Genomic DNA, 19,056 nt, shown 5'->3' with positions numbered 1-19,056 from the left:
TTACACAGATATTTGGAGCTTTTATCTTCCATAAAAAGTAACACTCCAGAAATGACAGACTAGGAGATTCTTACTCTTACATCCACGACTTCTTGATATGAAAAATTTTATTTTATTTATTTTTAAAATTTTTATTTTTTTAAAAGATTTTATTTATTCATGAGAGAGAGAGAGAGAGGCAGAGACACAGGCAGAGGGAGAAGCAGGCTCCATGCAGCAAGCCCAATGCGGGATTCGATTCTGAGACCCCAGGATCACACCATAAGCCAAAGGCAGACGCCCAACCGCTGTGCCACCCAAGAGTCCGGAGAGGAAAAAAAATTTTTTTTGGAGATGAAAAGTTTTAAAAGATGTTTCTTCAACTGTGTCTTTTGAAAGCTTGGCTCAAGACATCCTTCCTGCAGTCTTCTTACTCAATTCCTTTATCTTTCAGCTCCTGTTTGACACGTTTCAGATAATCGGGATCAGGGTAGCCATACCTGCAGAAGGAAAAAGGTCCTTAACTTCTTCACAAATGGTCTTAAAAAATCTGTACAGTAGATTAACATGTAGTGTTGCAAACATTCAAAAACAATCCTGAAGACAGATGACTTATAATCACTTGTAAGTGTGCAGATGTAAGTGCTCTGCCTGGTAAGTGAGCCTAGCTGTCTGCCCAGGATTGGCCTTGAACAACAAGATGTTTTATTTTCAGCTCACGGTAAGCAGGGACTCTCCTAAAGTCTAATAACTACACTATATTTTTATGGAGGGCAACCATATTCTACAGAAGAATTTTCAAATTTGGGAAATTTTTGAAAGGCTTAGGATGCATTCCCTTTTGAACACTAAAGGGTCTGAGGCATTCTATTTGAGGTTCATAAAGGGCAAGTAAAGAACAACTGGATTGCTGATGATACAACTTCCACCACTACTAACTGAGACTTTTCCTAGAGTACTATTGGCCAAGTGATTTTAGGATCTCTGTGGACCATTCGGGAGGGGAGGGTAAAAGAAAGGGTGATTTTAAAAGAAGGCAAAGTAAATAATACATAAAATATTACTCAGCCACGAAAAAGGATGAAATCTTGCCATTCGCAACAATATAGATAGACCTAGAGGCTATTATGTTGGGTGAAATCAGAGAAAGACAAATACCATAGGACTTCACTTATATGTGGAATCAAAAATACAACACACACACACACACACACACACACACAGAAACAGTATCATAAATACAGAGAAGAAACTGGTGATTGCTGGGGGAAGGGGGCTTGAGGTGAGGGGTGGGGGGTAGGCAAAAGATGGACTAGGAGGTGCAACTACCAGTTAGCAAAATAAAGGACAGACGGTAACTACACTTATCATAGTCAGCACTGGGCGATGTGAAGAATTGTCAAATCAAATGTACAACTGAAACTAATATAACATTGTATGTCAACTATATTTCAAAAAAATACTTTACTGTATCCAATCCCACTGCTCTACAGTCTCCTTACAGCCACGTCCTCAAACTGCCATATTTTACAACCTCTAAATTCCGCTTAGCAATCATTATGTTTCAGAAGGTTCTCACTTTTGTGGCCCTCCAACACGGGACGTTTTGTGGTGGATATCATTCCATGTAATGACATCTGAGACTCCTAGTGTTCGAGACTCTCCCACTGTGAAAATCAGCTTTTGCTCAAAGGCTCTACAAAGCAGTCTCAAAACCTTATTTCCTTCTTCATTATTAGGCAAGTATGCCGTTCGTTGTACTCCAGAGTATTTCTTTCCTGGGTTTGGGTGCTCTTTCTGTGTGAAAAGAAAAAAATATCACATGAAAACACTCCCCAAGTCTGAATTTTACTATACAGATAGATGTACTCATTTGCAGATGGAGTAAATAAAAAAAAAAATACCGAAGGTTTGCATATATTTGCAATAATTCCTATTTCTCTTTTTCCCTAAATTCTTGCCAGAGATACTATCCATCTTCTGACTTGCCCCATTCTAACACATAATCACCACCCACTTTTTCTCTGCCTTAGCAGACACAAAAGATACCTAAGTTATCAGCAAACATTGCTACCTTTATTACTGTTGTTATTATTATTATTATTATTATTATTATTATTATTATTATTTAAGGCCCTTGAATATAGAAATATATATGAAAATACATTCCATGTATTTTTCCATTTATGGAAATAATTCCTCAGGAATCCAGAGACAAGAGAGTCTCTTTTGCTCTGATAATTCTAGCATCCTGGAAAGAAACCCAAGTACTTCAGAAACACTTACTGTTTGTATGCCTCCTTTCATGTTATAATTAATCACAATGGAACCGCAGGATTCATAACCTGGAAGTGAGTCTTTTAGGAGAGTGAAAGTCATGGTTCCCTCTGGCTGATTGCCTGTCTGGATGCCATAGGAAGTCTGGCACACGGGACAGACTGGCTTATAGGACAAGGCTTTGTCGATACAAGGGGTGCAGAACGCGTGCTTGCACTTCAAGAGCACGTGTTTGTTCCTGATGATGTCCATGCAGATGCTACATTTTTCCTCTTCCTTGTCCTCCCCTGACCCCCCAGAACTGACAGAGTGCTGGAGTGTTGGGGAAGCCATTTCTGAATCATTACTGTCAGTGTCCATGGGTGTTTCGTGGTCCTCATTCCCTTGATCTCCAGCCAACAGGGACAATTCCACTTTTTTACAGATATACTGCTTGGCCTTTGCCAGGTGACTTGGCAACCCAATCAGAGTCATGGACTCTTGATTTAGCACAAAGTGTATGTCTGGATGCATTGTTCTGAAGTCATCAGCGAACTTGGTCCCATGTAAGAGCTTTCTCTCTCTGCCCAGATGTTTCAGCGAAAGAACTTCTCTTACCAGCTGACTTGACACATGTTGATAGGCTTCGATGAAACTTCCGTAAGCATGGACAGACAGATCGAGTTCCTTGTCCTTCGGTTCAAATAGAATGCGCATTTTCTTAATGTTTCCACAAATCTCACATTGAGTGTTGTACTTTTCTTCTATCTCTTTCACCTTCTGGAGTAATTCAGCTTCTACAAGCTTATACCGTGCGGTGTCAACTTCAATCCCATTAATCAGGCATGTGAGAGCCGATATTTTCACAGGTCCCATGACAAGATTTTCAGGGTCTTTTAGGGTAAAAAAATATCTGGCAGAAGAAATGTCATCTTGTGTCCCGAGGAGAGTTAATTCCCTTCCTTTCTCCTTTATAAGGAGCTTTGGAAACCGTTGATTCAATTCCTGCTTGATCTCATTTGCCTGCTTACTGTCTTCAAAAGCAACGCATTCCTGCTCCAGCAGTCCTGCAGTTTTCTGAAATTCACTGACAAAAGACTGTTTAGCAGCTTCGAGGTCACCTGATTGATTGGAGGTGAAGTTTAAATCGACAGTATTCAGAGAACTCTCCTGAACTGTTATTTTTACACCAAACCTTTTCTGTATTGAGTTTATTGTATCAGGATAGATATATTGGAAGTATTCAAAGAAAGGCAAGGGAATTTCAAGGTGGCTGCTTTTTCCTTCTGCCCTGGTTGTTGGCTGGGAGGGGGAAACACAGCTGTTCTGGTGCTGCTGAGGGCGCGGCTCCCTCTCCCCTGTCCAAAGGGAAGACTCATGTTTGTGCCCGCTTTCTTGGAGTTGCTCTTTCAAGAAGTGATGTATTTTTTCAATATCTCCAAAGGTGCCACACACCTTCTCAATTCCATCGTGCCCCTCCATCTTTTTGACCTCGGGGCAGATAGTGGTTATCTGTTCCCTCTGCTCCTTAGAGAACAGGTTACAATTCAGGTCAGCCATGACACAAAGAAAGATCTGAAAATTTAAAAGGAATAAATAAAATCTCTCAGATGTCAGCCCTACACTCTCCTGTCAGGACAACGCCTAAAGACCAGAGAAACCACCAGAAGGTGACTTCTTTCAAATCCTTTCTGCAGAGGATGTAGCAGGCTGCACCCAGAGGTTCTCAGCTCTGTCTGCACATTAGAATCACTTGGGGGAATTAAAACAAAACAAAAGGAAAGGAAACAAACCAACAAGCCAAGGCCCAGGGACATCTCCAGAGAGTCCACTGTAAATGTAGAGCCTGGGTACGAGCATGTTCAAAAAGTGATGTGGACAAAAAGCTGGGCTTCTAGAGCCCTCTGCTATCTCCACTACTGGGGAGTGGGGGGGGAGGGAAGGCACTTCCGCTTTCTGGGCAAGTTGCTGTGGTTCTCACAAGAGTCTGTGAGCTTGGAAAGGAGCCATAAATCTGAAGAGGATGTTTTTCCCTATTCACTGTGTTTTCTCTTCTCCAATTCTCCTCCATTTTTTTTTTCTTAAACTGAGTACCTAACCACATGGGGTATTGCTGGGCCCTCTAAATTCCGTCCTTGAGAAGCTCAAATATAGGACAAAAACACCAGCTGAAGCTGAGAAAAGGACATGCAAATTGAATGTAATACAAAAACAAGGTTTCTCTGTTCTGTTCCCCTCAAGGATTTTGCACCTGCTACTTCCTCTGCACGTAACATCCTTGGTCCAGATCATCCTTCAGGTGTTGCCCAAATCTCGCCATTTCTCACACCTTCATCAGGGCCACCCAAAAGTCCAAGCCGTTGTCATCTCACTCCTGGCCTGCTGCAACCCTTCACCTTCTGCTTCCACTCTGGCCCCTTCCTACACTCGGCCCTCCACACAGCAGCCAAAGCGAGCCTTTAGAAACGTAAACCAGATCAGCCCGCTCCCCTGGCTCAAAGCCATCAGGGTGAATCCCCTAAGACTGAAGTTAAAATCCAAAGTTTCTACCTTCATCCCCCAGGGATCTGACTTTCGGTTACCTCTTCGAGTTCCTCTCCTTTCACTCTCTCCCTTGCCCACTGCCTGCTAGCCACACTGGGGGTTAGAGCCCATCCTGGGGCTCAGGATAGAAGCTCCTGTCTCAGGGCCTTTGTACCTGCCCTTCCCCCGGCCTCGAACATTCTTACTTCACTTAGCTAGTAGCTCCCTTACTTCATTCATGTCTCTACCCAGACATTACCTCATGTGAGAGGTTTTCCCTGATATCTTATTTAAAATAATGGCCTGTCATTATCTGTCATCTGTCCTATCTTATTCTTCTTCCTAGCACCTCTGGCAGACATTTTATATATATATATATATTTTTTTAATTTTATGTATATATTTATATATATATTTTATATATATATTATGTATATATTTTATTACATTTTTTTTTTCCTATCATTATCTGTTTCCCTCACTACAATGTAAGGTCTCTGAGAGCATGGTCTATGCTCCTGGCTGTATTCCCAGCTCCTGTGACAGTGCCTGGCACACAATAAGCAGTTGATATTGTCTCAGGCCAAATGTCTCCTCCTCAGAGAAGTTGCTTCTGACTTCTGGTCAGAAGCAGCACCACCTCTTTCCCCTTCCTCACTTTGGCTCTGTCACCCTCTAAGGCAACACCCTATCATATTATCTTCTTAGTACATATCACTCACTGCCTGAAAGGGTTTCATTTATTTTGTTTACTTGCTTATTGTCTTTCTATGTACCCCCCCCCCCACCCAGAGGGATCTTGTCTATTATGTTCACTTCTGTGTCCCAATGCCTAAAAGAGTACCTGCCTCCTAGTAAGTCCTCAGCAAGTGGTGGTTGGATCAACAAGGAAAGGAAGGTACAGGGACCTATCCGTCCGCCCCCTCTTTTAATCCTTACCTTTTGGAGACAGGAATCCATAGCATTAGGAATACCTTCTCCCTCTGGATGCTTCTCATCAGACCTCACCTCTTCCTGTGACTGTGTCAGCGAAGACATTCTGGGTCTTGCATTCTTCTCTACTGGATTCTCAGTGGGCTCCAGAAAAATAGTCATAAGTTTGTTGTCAACGAGAATTTGATGTTTTTCTTTCTTCAAGACTCTCTCTTTAGCTTCAATGGAGACATTATACACACACATACACATGGGTAAGACTCAAATAAACCTCTTATTCATGCATCTGTACCCTGTCCCAACAGCTTCCCTAGAAGGCCACTCCCTGCATCCTGGAATGGTGGGTTGGTGACAGGACACTGTCAAACTCCAAAGTGGGCAGGTTACGTTTTTGTTTGTTTTTAAAGATTTTATTTATTTATTTGAGAGAGAGAGAGAGGGAGAAAGAGAGAATGCACGCATGTGCGCCCCGCATGGGGGGGGGGGCAGGGAGGGAGAAGCAGACTCCCTGCTGAGCTGGGAGCAGACTTGGGGCTCTGGGTCCCAGGACCCTGAGATCACAACCTGAGGAAGGCAGACACACTTAACCGACTGAGCCACTGGGCACCTGCAGCTTACATGTTACTATAGAAATGAAAAGCTCATGATAAGGGTATTAAGTCCATTCTTTAAAAGTCAGGCTTCCGAAACTCTCTCCAGTTTCCCATTTCAATGATATGGAATAATACTCATTCTATAAAGTCAAACGAAAAGAGCAGGAATCAAAGATACAGCCTCAGAATTTCGCAAATGTAGGTCGATGGCCTGACATTCGTAGGGAAAAAAAGGCTGCAAAGAAATGCACCAGATCCGCTCCAGGGTGGTTTTCTTTATTCTTTCCTCTCTCTCTTCTACAGTGAGCATATATGACTATTTGTAATTCTTGGAAAACAAATCAACGGAATAATTAAAATATGAAAGTGGAATACCTAGGGCAGCCCCGGTGGCACTGCGGTTTAGCACCTGCCTTTAGCCCAGGGCGTGATCCTGGAGACCTGGGATCGAGTCCCACATCGGGCTCCCTGCGTGGAGCCTGCTTCTCCCTCTGCCTGGGTCTCTGCCTCTCTCTCTCTCTCTGTCTCTCTCTGTGTGTTGTCTCAGTAAATAAAAAAGAAATAAATTGGAATACCTAGGGCACCCCTGGGGGGGGGGGGGGCGGGGGGATGCTCAGCGGTTTAGCGCCTGCCTTCAGCCCAGGGCCTGATCCTGGAGACGGGGGTCAAGTCCCACATAGGGCTCCCTGCATGGAGCCTGCTTCTCCCTCTGCCTGGGCCTCTGCCCACCGCCCCCCCGCCCCATTAATAAATTAAAAAGAAATAAAGTGGAATACCTAAATGACAGGAGTTTAGAGGTGTCTAGAGGAGGGAAAGGTGCTCTTCCCAGAGCTGAGAACTCTGAGTGGGGGTGAAGATGCTGGAAAGCATCCCCTGGCTGGGCCTCCTGGGCTCCGGCCTCCCTCTGGAGGCAGCGGGGGCCCCGGTTCGGGTCCCCAGCAGCGGGTGCCATCCTGTGTAGGTCAGCGGAGCTGGGGGGGGGGGGTGGGGGGACCCCGCGGGCCCGGCCGCTCTGCACCCGCTCTGCACCCGCCGCTCACCTGCCCTTTCCAAGAACTTCACCTGGAAGGTGGCCTGGTCCCCGGGGTGCGCGGGCTGCACGCTGCACTCGCCGCCGCCCGAGCTCCGGCTCTGGAAGTAGACCCCCAGCTTCCAGCGCGTTCCCGGGCCGGCCTGGGGCACCCGCACGAGCAGCGGGGACGGCGGGCGGAGGGCCATGGCTCGGGACCGGCGCCCGCCGCAGGGTTTCAGTTTCGCTTCCCCGAAGTCCCTCCCCGAGCCCTGCACGGGCGCTCCCTCCCCCCCTCCGCCCCCTCCCCCGCCTCCTCCTCCCTCGGGCGCCCTTCCCGGCGAGCAGGTAGGTCGGCTCGGGGTCCGCAGGTGGGGGGACCGCCCGCAGGTGAGGCCCCCGAGCTCCTCTGCTTGTGCCTTGTTACTGTCACCTGCAGCGGCCGGGACTACCTCGAACTCCCGGGGAGAACCTACCTGCGCGTCTCCTGACATTGAATCCGTTCACCTGCGTTAGGACGGGGCGCCAGGTAGCTCCCTCCGGCCCCGCAGCCGTGATGGGGCTCGGGGCTCCCACCCGGGTGCCAGGGGGCGAAGATGAGCGCAGAGGCCCTGCTGGTGAGGGCAGGCGGACTTGAGTGAATAAGGAAGCAAAGTCTCTTAAGGCCTCCAAGAGTAAGTTTGAAGCAGAAACTTTTTTTTTTTTAGGTTTTATTTATTTATTTACTTACTTACTTACTTACTTACTTACTTACTTACTTACTTACTTATGAGAGACCCAGAGAGAGAGGCAGAGGCACAGGCAGAGGGAGAAGCAGGCCCCCTGCGGGTGGCCCGATGTGGGACTTGATCCCAGGACCCTGGGGTCACATCCTGAGCCATCCAGGCGTCCCTGAAGCAGAATCTTAAAAAGAGTGAGAGATGGGGAGCATCTGAGGCACCAGAACCCCTGAGACCCGAAGCGCATTGGGAGCCGCCTTGGAGAAGATGAGATGGGACAGGGGAAGGGTCTAGACCAGTGCTGACCAATATAGATAGAGTGGGAGGTATAAGTGCAATTTATTTTATTTTTTTAATTTTTATTTATGATAGTCACAGAGAGAGAGAGAGAGAGAGAGGCAGAGACACGGGCAGAGAGAGAAGCAGGCCCCATGCAAGGAGCCTGACGTGGGATTCGATCCCGGGTCTCCAGGATCACGCCCTGGGCCAAAGGCAGGCGCTAAACCGCTGTGCCACCCAGGGTTCCCTATAGGTGCAATTTCAAGTGTTTTAGAAGCCACAGTTTAGAAAGGATATGCCCATTGATCAGTTAACATCTGCGGGAAGTGGCCTGTGCACAAAGTTGTTCTGCACCCCCTTTTTATTACAACAGCAGAAGATCGGAAACTCCTTAAATGTCCCTAAGTAGGGAGACCTAGAAGTTTAATAGCTTATCGGTCATCTATATAATGGAATGCAAAGAGCAGTAAAAAGAATGAATAAGCTCTTGATGTGCAAACCCAGAAAGATCTCTAGGATACATGACATGAAAAGGGTGAGATGCAGAAGAGTGTGTAGACGATGCTACTGTGTGGAAAAAATGCCTCCGGAAGGATGCAGGAGGAGCTATTGACACTGATTACTTCTGGGAAGGAAAAGTGGTGAGGTGGGTAGGAGGGAGCCTTTCACATTCTTTTAAATTTGAACCAGTAAATATTATACGTATTCAAACAGTAAAATGTAAAATTGAATATATTTCAATCCTTTAGAAGAATATATTGCCTCAAGGCAAGAGGCTCTGAAGCTCTGAAACGAAATGGTGTCAGTAGGAAAGGAGGGTAGGGGCATATTTGAAAGTGATTTAGGGGTGCTCAGTCAGTTAAGTGTTCAACTCTTGGTCTTAGCTCAGGTCTTTTTTTTTTAATTTTTAATTTAATTAATTTGTTAGAGAGAGTGCGTATGTGAGAGAGAGCACAGAGGGAGAAGGAAGAGGGAGTAGCAGATTCCCCACTGAGCAGAGAGCCCGATGCAGGGCTCGATTCCAGGACTTTGAGATCATGACATGAGCTGAAAGCAGATGCTTAACCAACTGAGCCACCCAGGCACCCCTTTTAAAAATTTTTTAAAAAATACTTTATTTCTTTATTTATTCATGAGACACAGAGAGAGAGGCAGAGACACAGGCAGAGGGAGAAGCAGGCTCCCTTCAGGAAGCCCAATGTGGGACTTGATCCTGGGACTCCAGGATCACTCCCTGAGCCAAAGGCAGATGCTCAACTGCTGAGCCACCCAGGCGTCCCTTAAAAATTTTTTTTAAAAGATTTTATTTATTTATTTGAGAGAGAGTAAGCAGGGAGGGGCAGAGGGAGAGAGAGAGAATCTCAAGTAGACTCTGCACTGCCCATAGAGCCCAATGCAGGGCTTGATCTCACAACCCTGAGATCATGACCTTAGCCAAAACCAAGGGTCATATGCTTAGCTAACTGAGCCACCCAGGTACCCCTCAGCTCAGGCCTTGATCTCAGGGTCATGAGTTCAAGTCCTGCATTGGGTTCCACACTGGGCATGGAGCTACTAAAAAAAAAGAACAGAAAAAAGAAAGTGATTTAGTTGGTCAGGACCCAGTGATGTGGGTTGGATATGGCACAAGGGAGAAGATTCTAGATTTCTGACTTGAGTGGGTAACTGGTCTATCGGTTTACTAAACTGTGGCATCCAGGAGATAAAGTGTGGATTTTGGAGGAGTTGGTGAGAGTAGAGAGTTAGGGAGTGGAGATAGATTATGGGTCCAGTTTTGCAGAGTCTATGTGCAAGGGGACTGTGGGACATCCAGATGGAGTTGAAAATTGGGGATCAGGGGATCCCTGGGTGGCTCAGCGGTTTAGCACCGTCTTCAGCCCGGGGTGTGATCCTGGAGACCCGGGATGGAGTCCCACGTTGGGCTCCCTGCATGGAGCCTGCTTCTCCCTGCCTATGTCTCTGCCTCTCTCTCTCTGTGTGTCTCTCATGAATATATAAATAAAATATTTAAAAAAAAAAAAAAAGAAACTTGGGGATCAGGAGAAGTATAGCCTAGGGATAGTTTGGGAATCATATTTGCAGCTGGTGAGCTGGAGCTTTGAGGATGGATGAGATCACCCTCGGAGGGTGAGCCAAAATAAGCAGAGAAGTACTTTTCAGACAGAGTCCTGGGGCAATCAATTAAGGAGTAAACCATGGAGGTGAATCCAGGGAAAAGGTTAAAGGCGAGGTGAGAACCCACGGGAGGGGCATAGTAGAAGCCAAGAAGGCAGGAATCAAAGGAATCAAAGAAGGAAATGTTGTAGAAAGCAGTCAAGTAAAGATTAGGACAGAAGATAGACTGCTGGGATTAACCCCATGGAGGAGTGGGGTGAGACAAGGGGCCAGACCACAGTGTGCTGAGTGTGAGGAGAGTCAATCCTTCATGCTACCCACGGACAGAAAGAATCAGAACCGGTGATGGAAAATTGGGAAGGTGTTTGTTCTTATTTCTGTTGTTTTTAACGCAAAAGAGACTGGGGTGCCTGGGTGGCTCAGTCAGGTTAAGTGTCCAACTCCTGATTTGGGCTCAGGTCATGACCTCAGGGTCATAATCTCAGGAGCTGGAGACCCAGGTGGGGCCCCCAGCTGAGCATGGCCCCTGCTTAAGATTCTCTCTCTCCCTCTTCCTATGCCCCTTTCTCTTCCTATGCCTATGCTTGCTTTCTCCCCCGCTCCCCCCCCCCCAAAAAAAAAAAAGAAAAAATGGAAAGAGACTGAATGGGGCAACATGCTCTTTCTTTCTTATTTCTTTGGGGTTAAATGAATGCCGCCCCCACGGCCAAGTCTATCCTTAGGTCTTCAAGGAACATCCCTAGGTCTGAAGGAAAAAACAAATGCCATAACCTCTGAAGCAAAGCCCCGGAAGCCCCCAGTGAAGGCGACACCAAAGTCATCCTTCCTTTGTGAAAACAGGAGTGCCCTCTGGTGGCAAAAATGTATCCGTCCTTGCATCTTAGGGTTCTGTTGGACTTGCTGCTTTTCCTGACCTGTAAGAATATGAATGCTCTGCTGCTGTAGATAGAGCAAAGCTTTTTTTTTTTTTTTCCTCTCTTTTCTTTTTCCTTTTAAAGATTTATTTATTTGGGATGCCTGGGTGGCTCAGCGGTTGAGCCTCTGCCTTCGGCTCAGGGTGTGATCCCAGGGTCTGGGATCGAGTCCCACATCAGGCTCCTTATGGGGAGGCTGCTTCTCCCTTTGCCTGTGTCTGTGCTTTTCTGTCTCTCTCTCTTGTGAATAAATAAATAAAATCTAAAAAAATAAAAAATAAAGATTTATTTATTTGAGAGAGAGAGAACGAGCAAGGGGGAGGAGCAGAGGGAGAAGGAGAAGCAGACTCCCCGCTAAGCAGGGAGGCTTATGTGGGGCTCCCAGGACCTGGAGGTCATGACCTGAGCCCAAGGTAGCCGCCTAACTGACTGAGCCCCCCAGGCGCCCCCCAGAAGTTTTCTACAGCAAAGGCATTAGAAACCATCTCAGAGGGCTCAAGGCAGCTGTGTGGGCAACAAAGGAAGGTAACTGTGTGTTTAAGCATTTTCATCAGCATTCTCCTAAAAATTCAATCTTTAATTCCTCCCTGTTAGATGGATAATCTTAAGATATGTTTTCACGGAGTTTCTGATTTTTCTCCAGATATTCTCCTTTCTAATTTGATCAAGGATATTTATCACAAACTCGGTGACACACACCTTCCACTGGCACGAGCAAAGTTCCCTCTTTCTTCAAATATCCTCCAGGGACTTCACTCACTCTTAAGGCCTGTTTTCCCTCTTTTTTTTTTTTTTTTTTTTGAATGCTGTGCTCAGTACCTCTTGGTATCATCCTCCTCTTCTAGATAATGCCAAAGCTCACTCGGTCTGCCAAGGCCTGGGTCTGCCCTCACCTCCTCCACAAAGCTTTCCCTGCTGTAGTTCAGGGAAGTAGTTCTCTGACCTGTCCTTACGGTTTCCTTCTCTGAACTGTCCTTACAGTTTCAACTAGAACCTCTCTGTAAGGACGGAAGGTGAACGGCAACAATAGCAGCAAAAGCAATGTGTGCATCTTCACCAACGAAATTATAAACGACTCAAGAGTGGCACCTGGGTGGCTCAGTGGTTGAGCGTCTGCCTTTGGCTCAGGGTGTGATCCTGGGGTTTCGGGATCGAGTCCCACATCGGGCTCCCCAAGGAGCCTGCTTCTACCTCTGCTATGTCTCTGCCTCTCTCTGTCTCTCGTGGATAAATAAATAAATAAATCTTAAAAAAAAAAAAACCCACAAAAACGATTTAAGGTCAGAAATCATGTTTACTCTTCGTTCATTGTATTCTTACCAAATTCCCTAAGACACTAGTCAGTGCTTACTGCACCCTTTCTCTTCATTCCTAGAAGCGGGCAACCAGATCTGGGCATAACAGCTTATATCTGGAAACGCAAAATAGAGTACAAACCTTTGAAGACTCCAGGGGCCTGGAGGATGGACTTTTCCCAGGTAAAAAACGTAAGTGCATATAAATGATGAACCTTGATCAGCACACGAAGAGTTCTTCCTATAACAGCTAGAAACCTGAGGTCTTTAGTTTTACTTGGAATTCTTCTTTGGGTTTAATAGCCCAGGGAAAGCTTTCATCTTGCACCACGTGCAGGATGGGGAATCAAGAATTTGCTAATGTAAGCAACAGAGCCAACATGAGGATGGGTGATTTTGTTGTTTTTTTTTTTTAATGTCACCTCAGTGTCATTTTGATTCTATCTACTCATTCCACAATCTGCCTTCACAGGATGAGGGGAGGAGGATGGAGGAGGAAGCAGAGAAAAAGGCACCTCATTTGTTTAAACTGAATATTCCATGTTTGGGCTTGTGTCATGAGATAAGCAATTGAAAGTAGGTCCTTACTGGTGGATGGGGAGGCATAACTGATGAGGTTCGTGTTCCCATGTGTCCTGTTCTGTCTGGAGAAACCCCACAAGCCTTTGGAGATTTGAGGGAGTTGGGGATCATTTTGGTCTCTGACCTTTGGGCCTTGAAAAGCAAGTGTAAATGTTCCCTTCTTCACCTCATCCCAAATTAGAAGTGCACTGGCCTCCAGGTCAGGGTTTGCTGGGACGTGTAGTATTTCAAGTATGTCAGGTACAAAGATTAAACAAACAAACACGTGTTCCCCTTCCCCTTCAAACCTCATAGTTTTTTGCGGGGTTTTTGTTGCTTTGTGTTTATTAGGCTGTGTTTGTCATCAGTAGGCTCCAGTCTGTTGAGTTGCAGTTTTTTTTAAGACCACTTTTATTTATTGCAGGGTTCCAGAGCAGCAGCTTCCAATGAGAAATCAGGTAGGATCACCTCACTTTTGTTTCAGAGGATCTCTGCTCAGATCTTTCCACTGTGGAGAAAGGGGAATGTAGAAGCAAAATGTCTCCCCCCCTCCCCAGGTGCTCAGGTGTGTGATCGCAGGACATTGTGGCCACCCAGCACATGCTTCGCCAGGGAGACTGCTTCAGGGGCAGTGTGACACCAAGGGACATGTTCTCTTAGCCCTCCCATTGATCCTTGCCTTTGCCCACAAGATGTGAGAATCTTCCAACCTTGGCCCTAGAGCTGATGATATTGGCCAAGTGACCTACTGATTGTCCCTTTGTTTAACAAGGGTCGTATGAGCCAAATGGAACCTGCCTGATCATAGGAGTGGCCAACTTGCGATTTTCAACCAAAGCACAGGCCAGCTGGTTTTGTCTATTCATGTGCTGCTTCTTTTATTTTTTTAATTTTAAATGTTTATTTTTTTAAGTTTTTATTTATTTATTTGACAGAGGAAAGGACAGAGAGAGAGAACACAAGGTGGGGAGCGTCAGGCAGAGGGAGAGGATGAGGCAGGCCCCCCATTGAGCAGGGAATCCTATGTGGGTTCCATCCCAGGACCCTGAGATCATGACCTGAGCCGAAGGCAGATTCATAACAGACTAAGCCACCCAGGCACCCATGTGCTGCTTCTTTTAGGTCTTTACGGCCACCAGAGATCTTTCTAAGTGGCTCAGATCAGAAATGGAAGTTGAAGTAAAATGTAATTAATTACCCCATTTTATCTATCTTAGGACCCATATTTTTTCCCATCCCTGAAATAGGGCTACTCCCTATCAGTCACTAAAGTGTCATGGTTTAATTGGCATCATTTCCCCTCTCTCAGTGGCATATAATAATGATGCCTTAGGTTCCAGGAAATACAGTGTCACAGGTGGGGTTCTCCAGGAAGCAGAAACTGACTTGGAGTTAGAGGTACACGGGGATCATAGTGAAAGGAAAAGAGAAACCAGATTGGGTGGTGGAGCCATCAGATGATGATGAACACCTGACAAAGCTCTGCCCATCGCAGGAACCCCACATTGTGCATAAATGGCCTTGCTCAGCCATTGATGGGTGCCACCCTGAGGATAGTGTGGACCTTGGCTGGAAAGCTGAAATGGACCCTGATTGGCTAGCAGCTAGAAGCTGTTGCCTAGCCAAATTGCCCCTTCATAACTGCATTGAGCATGGGGTGGAGCGTGGTGGGGTCTGAGCAGCACCTCTTTTTGTCTGCCACCTACAATAAATATAACCTTCAGCTGGTTTTAATTCCACCAGAATTGTGCCATGAAACTAGAGTATGATGAAGGATTTTTTACTGTGGCACTATCAGTGCTCCACACACGTGCTGGACCCGGCCCCCGACAGGAGCATCCTCAACCAGTGACTCAAGGCACTGGGATAATTTTCCCCCTCCACTGGTGGTGTAACTGTGAGACACGTGAGCTGCACTGCCCCCTAGTGGAGTTCAGCTTCCTTTGCTCCATAAGACACTCCTTTCCTTCCTAGTCCTGTCTTACTTTCCCACTCCACCCTGGTCATTGGCACCCACCCCTGGTGTTTTCTAGAATCACCTCCCAAGTAAACTTGCATTCAAATCGTCACCTCAGAGTCTGCTTTTAAAAGAACCCCAAACTGAGACACTGACCAAAGCAAACAAGTTATGAATAAAAGAAAGCCTCCATACATGTTTGACTCATAATTCCGTCATTTCCAATGCATGGGCCTTAAGCATGGATGCTCTCAGAGTCATCATTTTTACGCAAATTTTTAAAATCTCAAGAGTCCCCATACACATAGTTTTCTCACCACCATCTCTGTAACATAGCAGCTACCATTTATTGAGTGCTCACTGTGTGCCAGGCACAAAATTAGGCACTTCACAGGTGACCTACCACAAAAAACTCTTGTATATCCTTAGTCTAATTACGTGTCTGGTTGAGAAAGAGCATCAGAAGGGGATGAGAGGAAGCTCATCTCACTTTTTGCACATGGGAAACTCAGTCTCCTGATGTGAAGTGGAATTACATCCTTTTCAAAGGAACCCTTTGCTCATTTCTTTCTTTCTTTCTTTTTTAATCTTCTCTCCTTTTACAGAGACTGCCGCTCTTGAAGAAGGCCACAGTTGGCAAACTCCCATTGATCACAGTCATTTCACAATTTTAAAAAATAATGAGAGTCAGCTGTGTGAAGTCCTTCAGAATAAATTTGATTGTGTCTGTACCCTGGTCTTGCCATCCCCGGAAGGTAACAGTGGACCTCAGCAAGTCTTCAGAGAAATGCTCATTCCTGGGCTGGAGCTGTCTGTTTGGTGGGATGACCTCACCAGGCACGCTGTTGATGTTGTGGTGAATGCAGCCAATGGAGACCTTATTCATGCAGGAGGGCTGGCCCGGGCCCTGGTGAATGCTGGCGGCCCTGAAATCCAAGAGGAGAGCAGAAGATTAATTTCCCAATTTGGGAAAATACCAACTGGTAAGATAGCTATCACAAATGCAGGGAGACTTCCCTGCAGATTCATTATTCATGCAGTTGGGCCTCAGTGGACAGCGACAGATTGTGATGCATGTATCTGTAAGCTGCAGGAGGCCATTGTAAATATTCTGGATTGTGCCACCTTTACCTATCCGTACATTAAGACACTAGCAATTCCAGCCCTGAGCTCTGGGATTTTCCAGTTTCCTCTGGACTTGTGCACACAGACCATTGTGAAAACTATCTATTTGTATTACCAAGGGAAGCAACTGGACAATAATTTGAAAGAAATTCACCTGGTAAGCAATGAGCACCCTACTGTTGTTGCCTTTAAAAATGCTTTGGAAGGAACCCTAAGGCTGAACAAACTGGGATCCTGGATGAGTCAAGAAGCCACCTCTCCTTTTGAGATGCTAACTGTGAATAATGTGACTCTCCAGATTGTCCAGGGCTACATTGAATTGCAGGAGGTGAGTCTTTGTTCTCTCATACTGCCAAAGGAGATCCCTGAACTGCTTACTACCTACCAAATATTTTTTAAATGTGTACCATTTCAGATGCTACTTAGAAAGCATCTTGTTAGAGCCAAGAGTATGGACTTCGGAGACAGACCATCTGGATTCGAATGCTAGCTTTGTCGTGTGCTAACTGGGTGATCTGAATCGAGTTATCTTTTGGACCTTGGTCTCCTCATCTGTAAAATGAGAATAATTGTAGCACTTATATCAAAGAGCTGGAATCAATACACATAAAATACTTAGAATAGAGCTCGGCACGTGATAACTATTTATGATTATTATTGACATTTATTCTTAGGCACTATGAGGAGTAGGACAATCTTTGATTCCAAGGAACTTAACATCTATGATACTCTTTATATATAAGAAGAAATTCTCCATTTGAAAAATCTCATTGGGGAAACAACCCATCTGAACGTTTCTAAAGCAACCTATCAATAGTCAACAACAACAAAAAAGTCTTTTTAAAAAATTTTATTTATTTATTCGAGAGAGAGAGAGAGAGAGGCAGAGACACAGGCAGAGGGAGAAGGAGGCTCCATGCAGGGAGCCTGATGTAGGACTCGATCCCAGATCTCCAGGATCATGCCCTGGGCTGAAGGAGGCGCTAAGCCACTGAGCTACCCGGGCTGCCCACAAAAAAGTCTTAATACAAAATGAATTCACAATATCTAAGAGTATGTACATTTGTGACAAGAGGGTGGTGCAGTGGACCGAGAAAGATTAGTTCAGAAGATAAGAGTTTTGAATCTGATCTCAAGTTATGATGGGTATGAACTGGCAGGAGTCGCGGCCTGGGTGGGCTTTAGAAGGACTCAATCGGAGACACACAAAAGTGGTGACAGCCTGAAAATCACAGACTGGACCAGTCAGGGGATCTAGATGGAGCTGTAAGTTGTGTGCTTAATATACTGCTCTGTCAGGGGTTGTAGAGAATACAAACGATAACTTGGCATTTATCCACTGCTTCTTGGGCACAAAGACCAGGGCCCTGGCAAGGCTGAGAGGGAATCAGGGTTGATGCAGCTCCCCTGCTCAGCAGAGGCACCTTAAGGATGGAGATCATGTCTTGTTCATCTTTGTAGCCCTGGGGCCCAGTCTAGCCACGCATCTAGGTGTTCCGCAAATTATTGATGAAAAAGTGAAGGGGGCAGTGGGAAGAAGGGCTGCAACAGAGGATGAGAAAACATATAAGGTTATATATTCTTTTTATTCCTAGATCAGTGATATCACACTTAATTTTCTCCTATGGCCACAATCAAATAGACTTAGTTATAAGTGAAAAAATACCACTTATTTTCTACAAGACAATTAGGAAAGAAGACTAGGGGACCCCACACGATGAAACGTTGATTCACTAAATCATTATTAATATGCCACTTTAAAATTAAAGTAGAAACATACTAGTTGAATAACTTACTCTTTAACTAAACCTTTATTATATTTATTTATGGCCAGCAACATTAAGAACTTTAAAATGTTTAAAGGGTGCCAATGCTCCCAAATTGGAAATTCTGATTGCGCTTTCAAAGTGAAGTATTCATTAACATCTATTAGCAGTGCCTGGTGCCTGGATTGGGGCATCTGGGTGGCTCAGTGGTTGAGTGTCTGCCTCTGGCTCAGGACATGATCCCGGGCTCCTGGGATTGAGTCCTACACTGGGCTCGCCATAGGGAGCCTGCTTTTCCCTCTGCCTATGTCTCTGCCTCTCTCTGTGTGGCTCTCATGAATAAATAAATAAAATCTTAAAAAAAAAATTAAGAAGTACCTGGGTTGCCTGCAAAGGGAGCCGAAGCCATCAGGATGATTTATAGGGGTTTGAGCAGGGTGGGGGTGGTGGTGGTGGAAGGATACCGTCCCCTGTAGCACAGTGCTGAGAGCTAATGAGGAGCTAATATTAATGAAAACACAGCCCGTGTGTATGCAGTCCATTTCTGAAAGGACAGATGAAGAACTGGTAAAAGTGGTTGCCTGTAGGACAGGTGGGGGCGTGGGGCATCCAAGGGACCCAGGAGGGAGGGAGGCCTATTTCCACTGAAGACTTTTTTTTATGTGTCTCATTTGTACTTTCTTTAATCATGTACTGCTTTGTTAAATCAAAAATAAAAATAAAATAAAATAAAAATAATTAGGAGGTAGAAATTTCTCAAGAAATTTTATTTGCACTCTCTTTAAAACAAAACAGAAAATTCACACAGAAATAGCCAAAAGTGATGGCAGTGGGGCAGGAAATGAAACCATGTATTGGTAAAGGTTAAATCCCAGGGAATGCTCAGAATGTTGGACTGGGGGGGGAGGGGGTATAAGGCAGCAAGGGGCTCACGGTCGTTTGCAGTCAGAATTGTATCATCCACACACTTTACCTAATTTCTGAATAGGCCAAATGGACTCATGGCAATTAAATGGTCCCTCCTTGGATTAT

At 45.5% G+C, this 19,056-nt stretch overlaps 2 protein-coding genes across 5 annotated transcripts in view; one reads left to right on the top strand and one right to left on the bottom strand.

Moving 5' to 3' along the window:
* DTX3L (deltex E3 ubiquitin ligase 3L) lies at positions 1 to 7,519 on the bottom strand. Its single transcript, XM_025990176.2, has 5 exons — positions 7,325 to 7,519; positions 5,698 to 5,909; positions 2,266 to 3,810; positions 1,559 to 1,776; positions 1 to 479 (listed from the first exon to the last, which is right to left on the bottom strand). The coding sequence occupies exons 1-5, from the start codon at positions 7,500 to 7,502 to the stop codon at positions 410 to 412; spliced, it is 2,223 nt and encodes a 740-aa protein (XP_025845961.2). The 5' UTR covers positions 7,503 to 7,519; the 3' UTR covers positions 1 to 409.
* PARP9 (poly(ADP-ribose) polymerase family member 9) overlaps positions 7,486 to 19,056 on the top strand; it is a 33,775-nt gene continuing 22,204 nt past the window's right edge. The window contains exons 1-4 of one of the 4 annotated variants that reach the window (XM_025990173.2): positions 7,486 to 7,641; positions 12,696 to 12,807; positions 13,601 to 13,634; positions 15,739 to 16,586. In XM_025990173.2, coding sequence (XP_025845958.2) covers positions 12,784 to 12,807; positions 13,601 to 13,634; positions 15,739 to 16,586 — 906 coding nt within the window. In that variant the 5' untranslated portion in view covers positions 7,486 to 7,641; positions 12,696 to 12,783. Of the gene's footprint in view, positions 7,968 to 12,695; positions 12,808 to 13,600; positions 13,635 to 15,738; positions 16,587 to 19,056 lie in introns of all 4 variants that reach the window. The other 3 variants (XM_072724899.1, XM_025990172.2, XM_025990174.2) reach the window with 3 other exon arrangements.

This window comes from Vulpes vulpes, chromosome 1, assembly GCF_048418805.1.
Source record: "Vulpes vulpes isolate BD-2025 chromosome 1, VulVul3, whole genome shotgun sequence".
NCBI classification, from domain to species: Eukaryota; Metazoa; Chordata; class Mammalia; order Carnivora; family Canidae; genus Vulpes; species Vulpes vulpes.
This window is presented reverse-complemented; position numbering and strand designations above follow the sequence as displayed.

What these genes read in the sequence shown, in the direction of transcription:
- DTX3L (XM_025990176.2), bottom strand. Translation starts at nt 7,502, where the DNA reads ATGGCCCTCCGCCCGCCGTCCCCGCTGCTCGTGCGGGTGCCCCAGGCC. An exon ending in TGGATTCCTGTCTCCAAAAG is followed by an intron (nt 3,811 to 5,697) that starts GTAAGGATTAAA and finishes TTAAATTTTCAG; the next exon opens with ATCTTTCTTTGTGTCATGGC. An exon ending in CGTGTTGGAGGGCCACAAAA is followed by an intron (nt 480 to 1,558) that starts GTGAGAACCTTC and finishes TTCCTTCTGCAG; the next exon opens with GTATGGCTACCCTGATCCCG.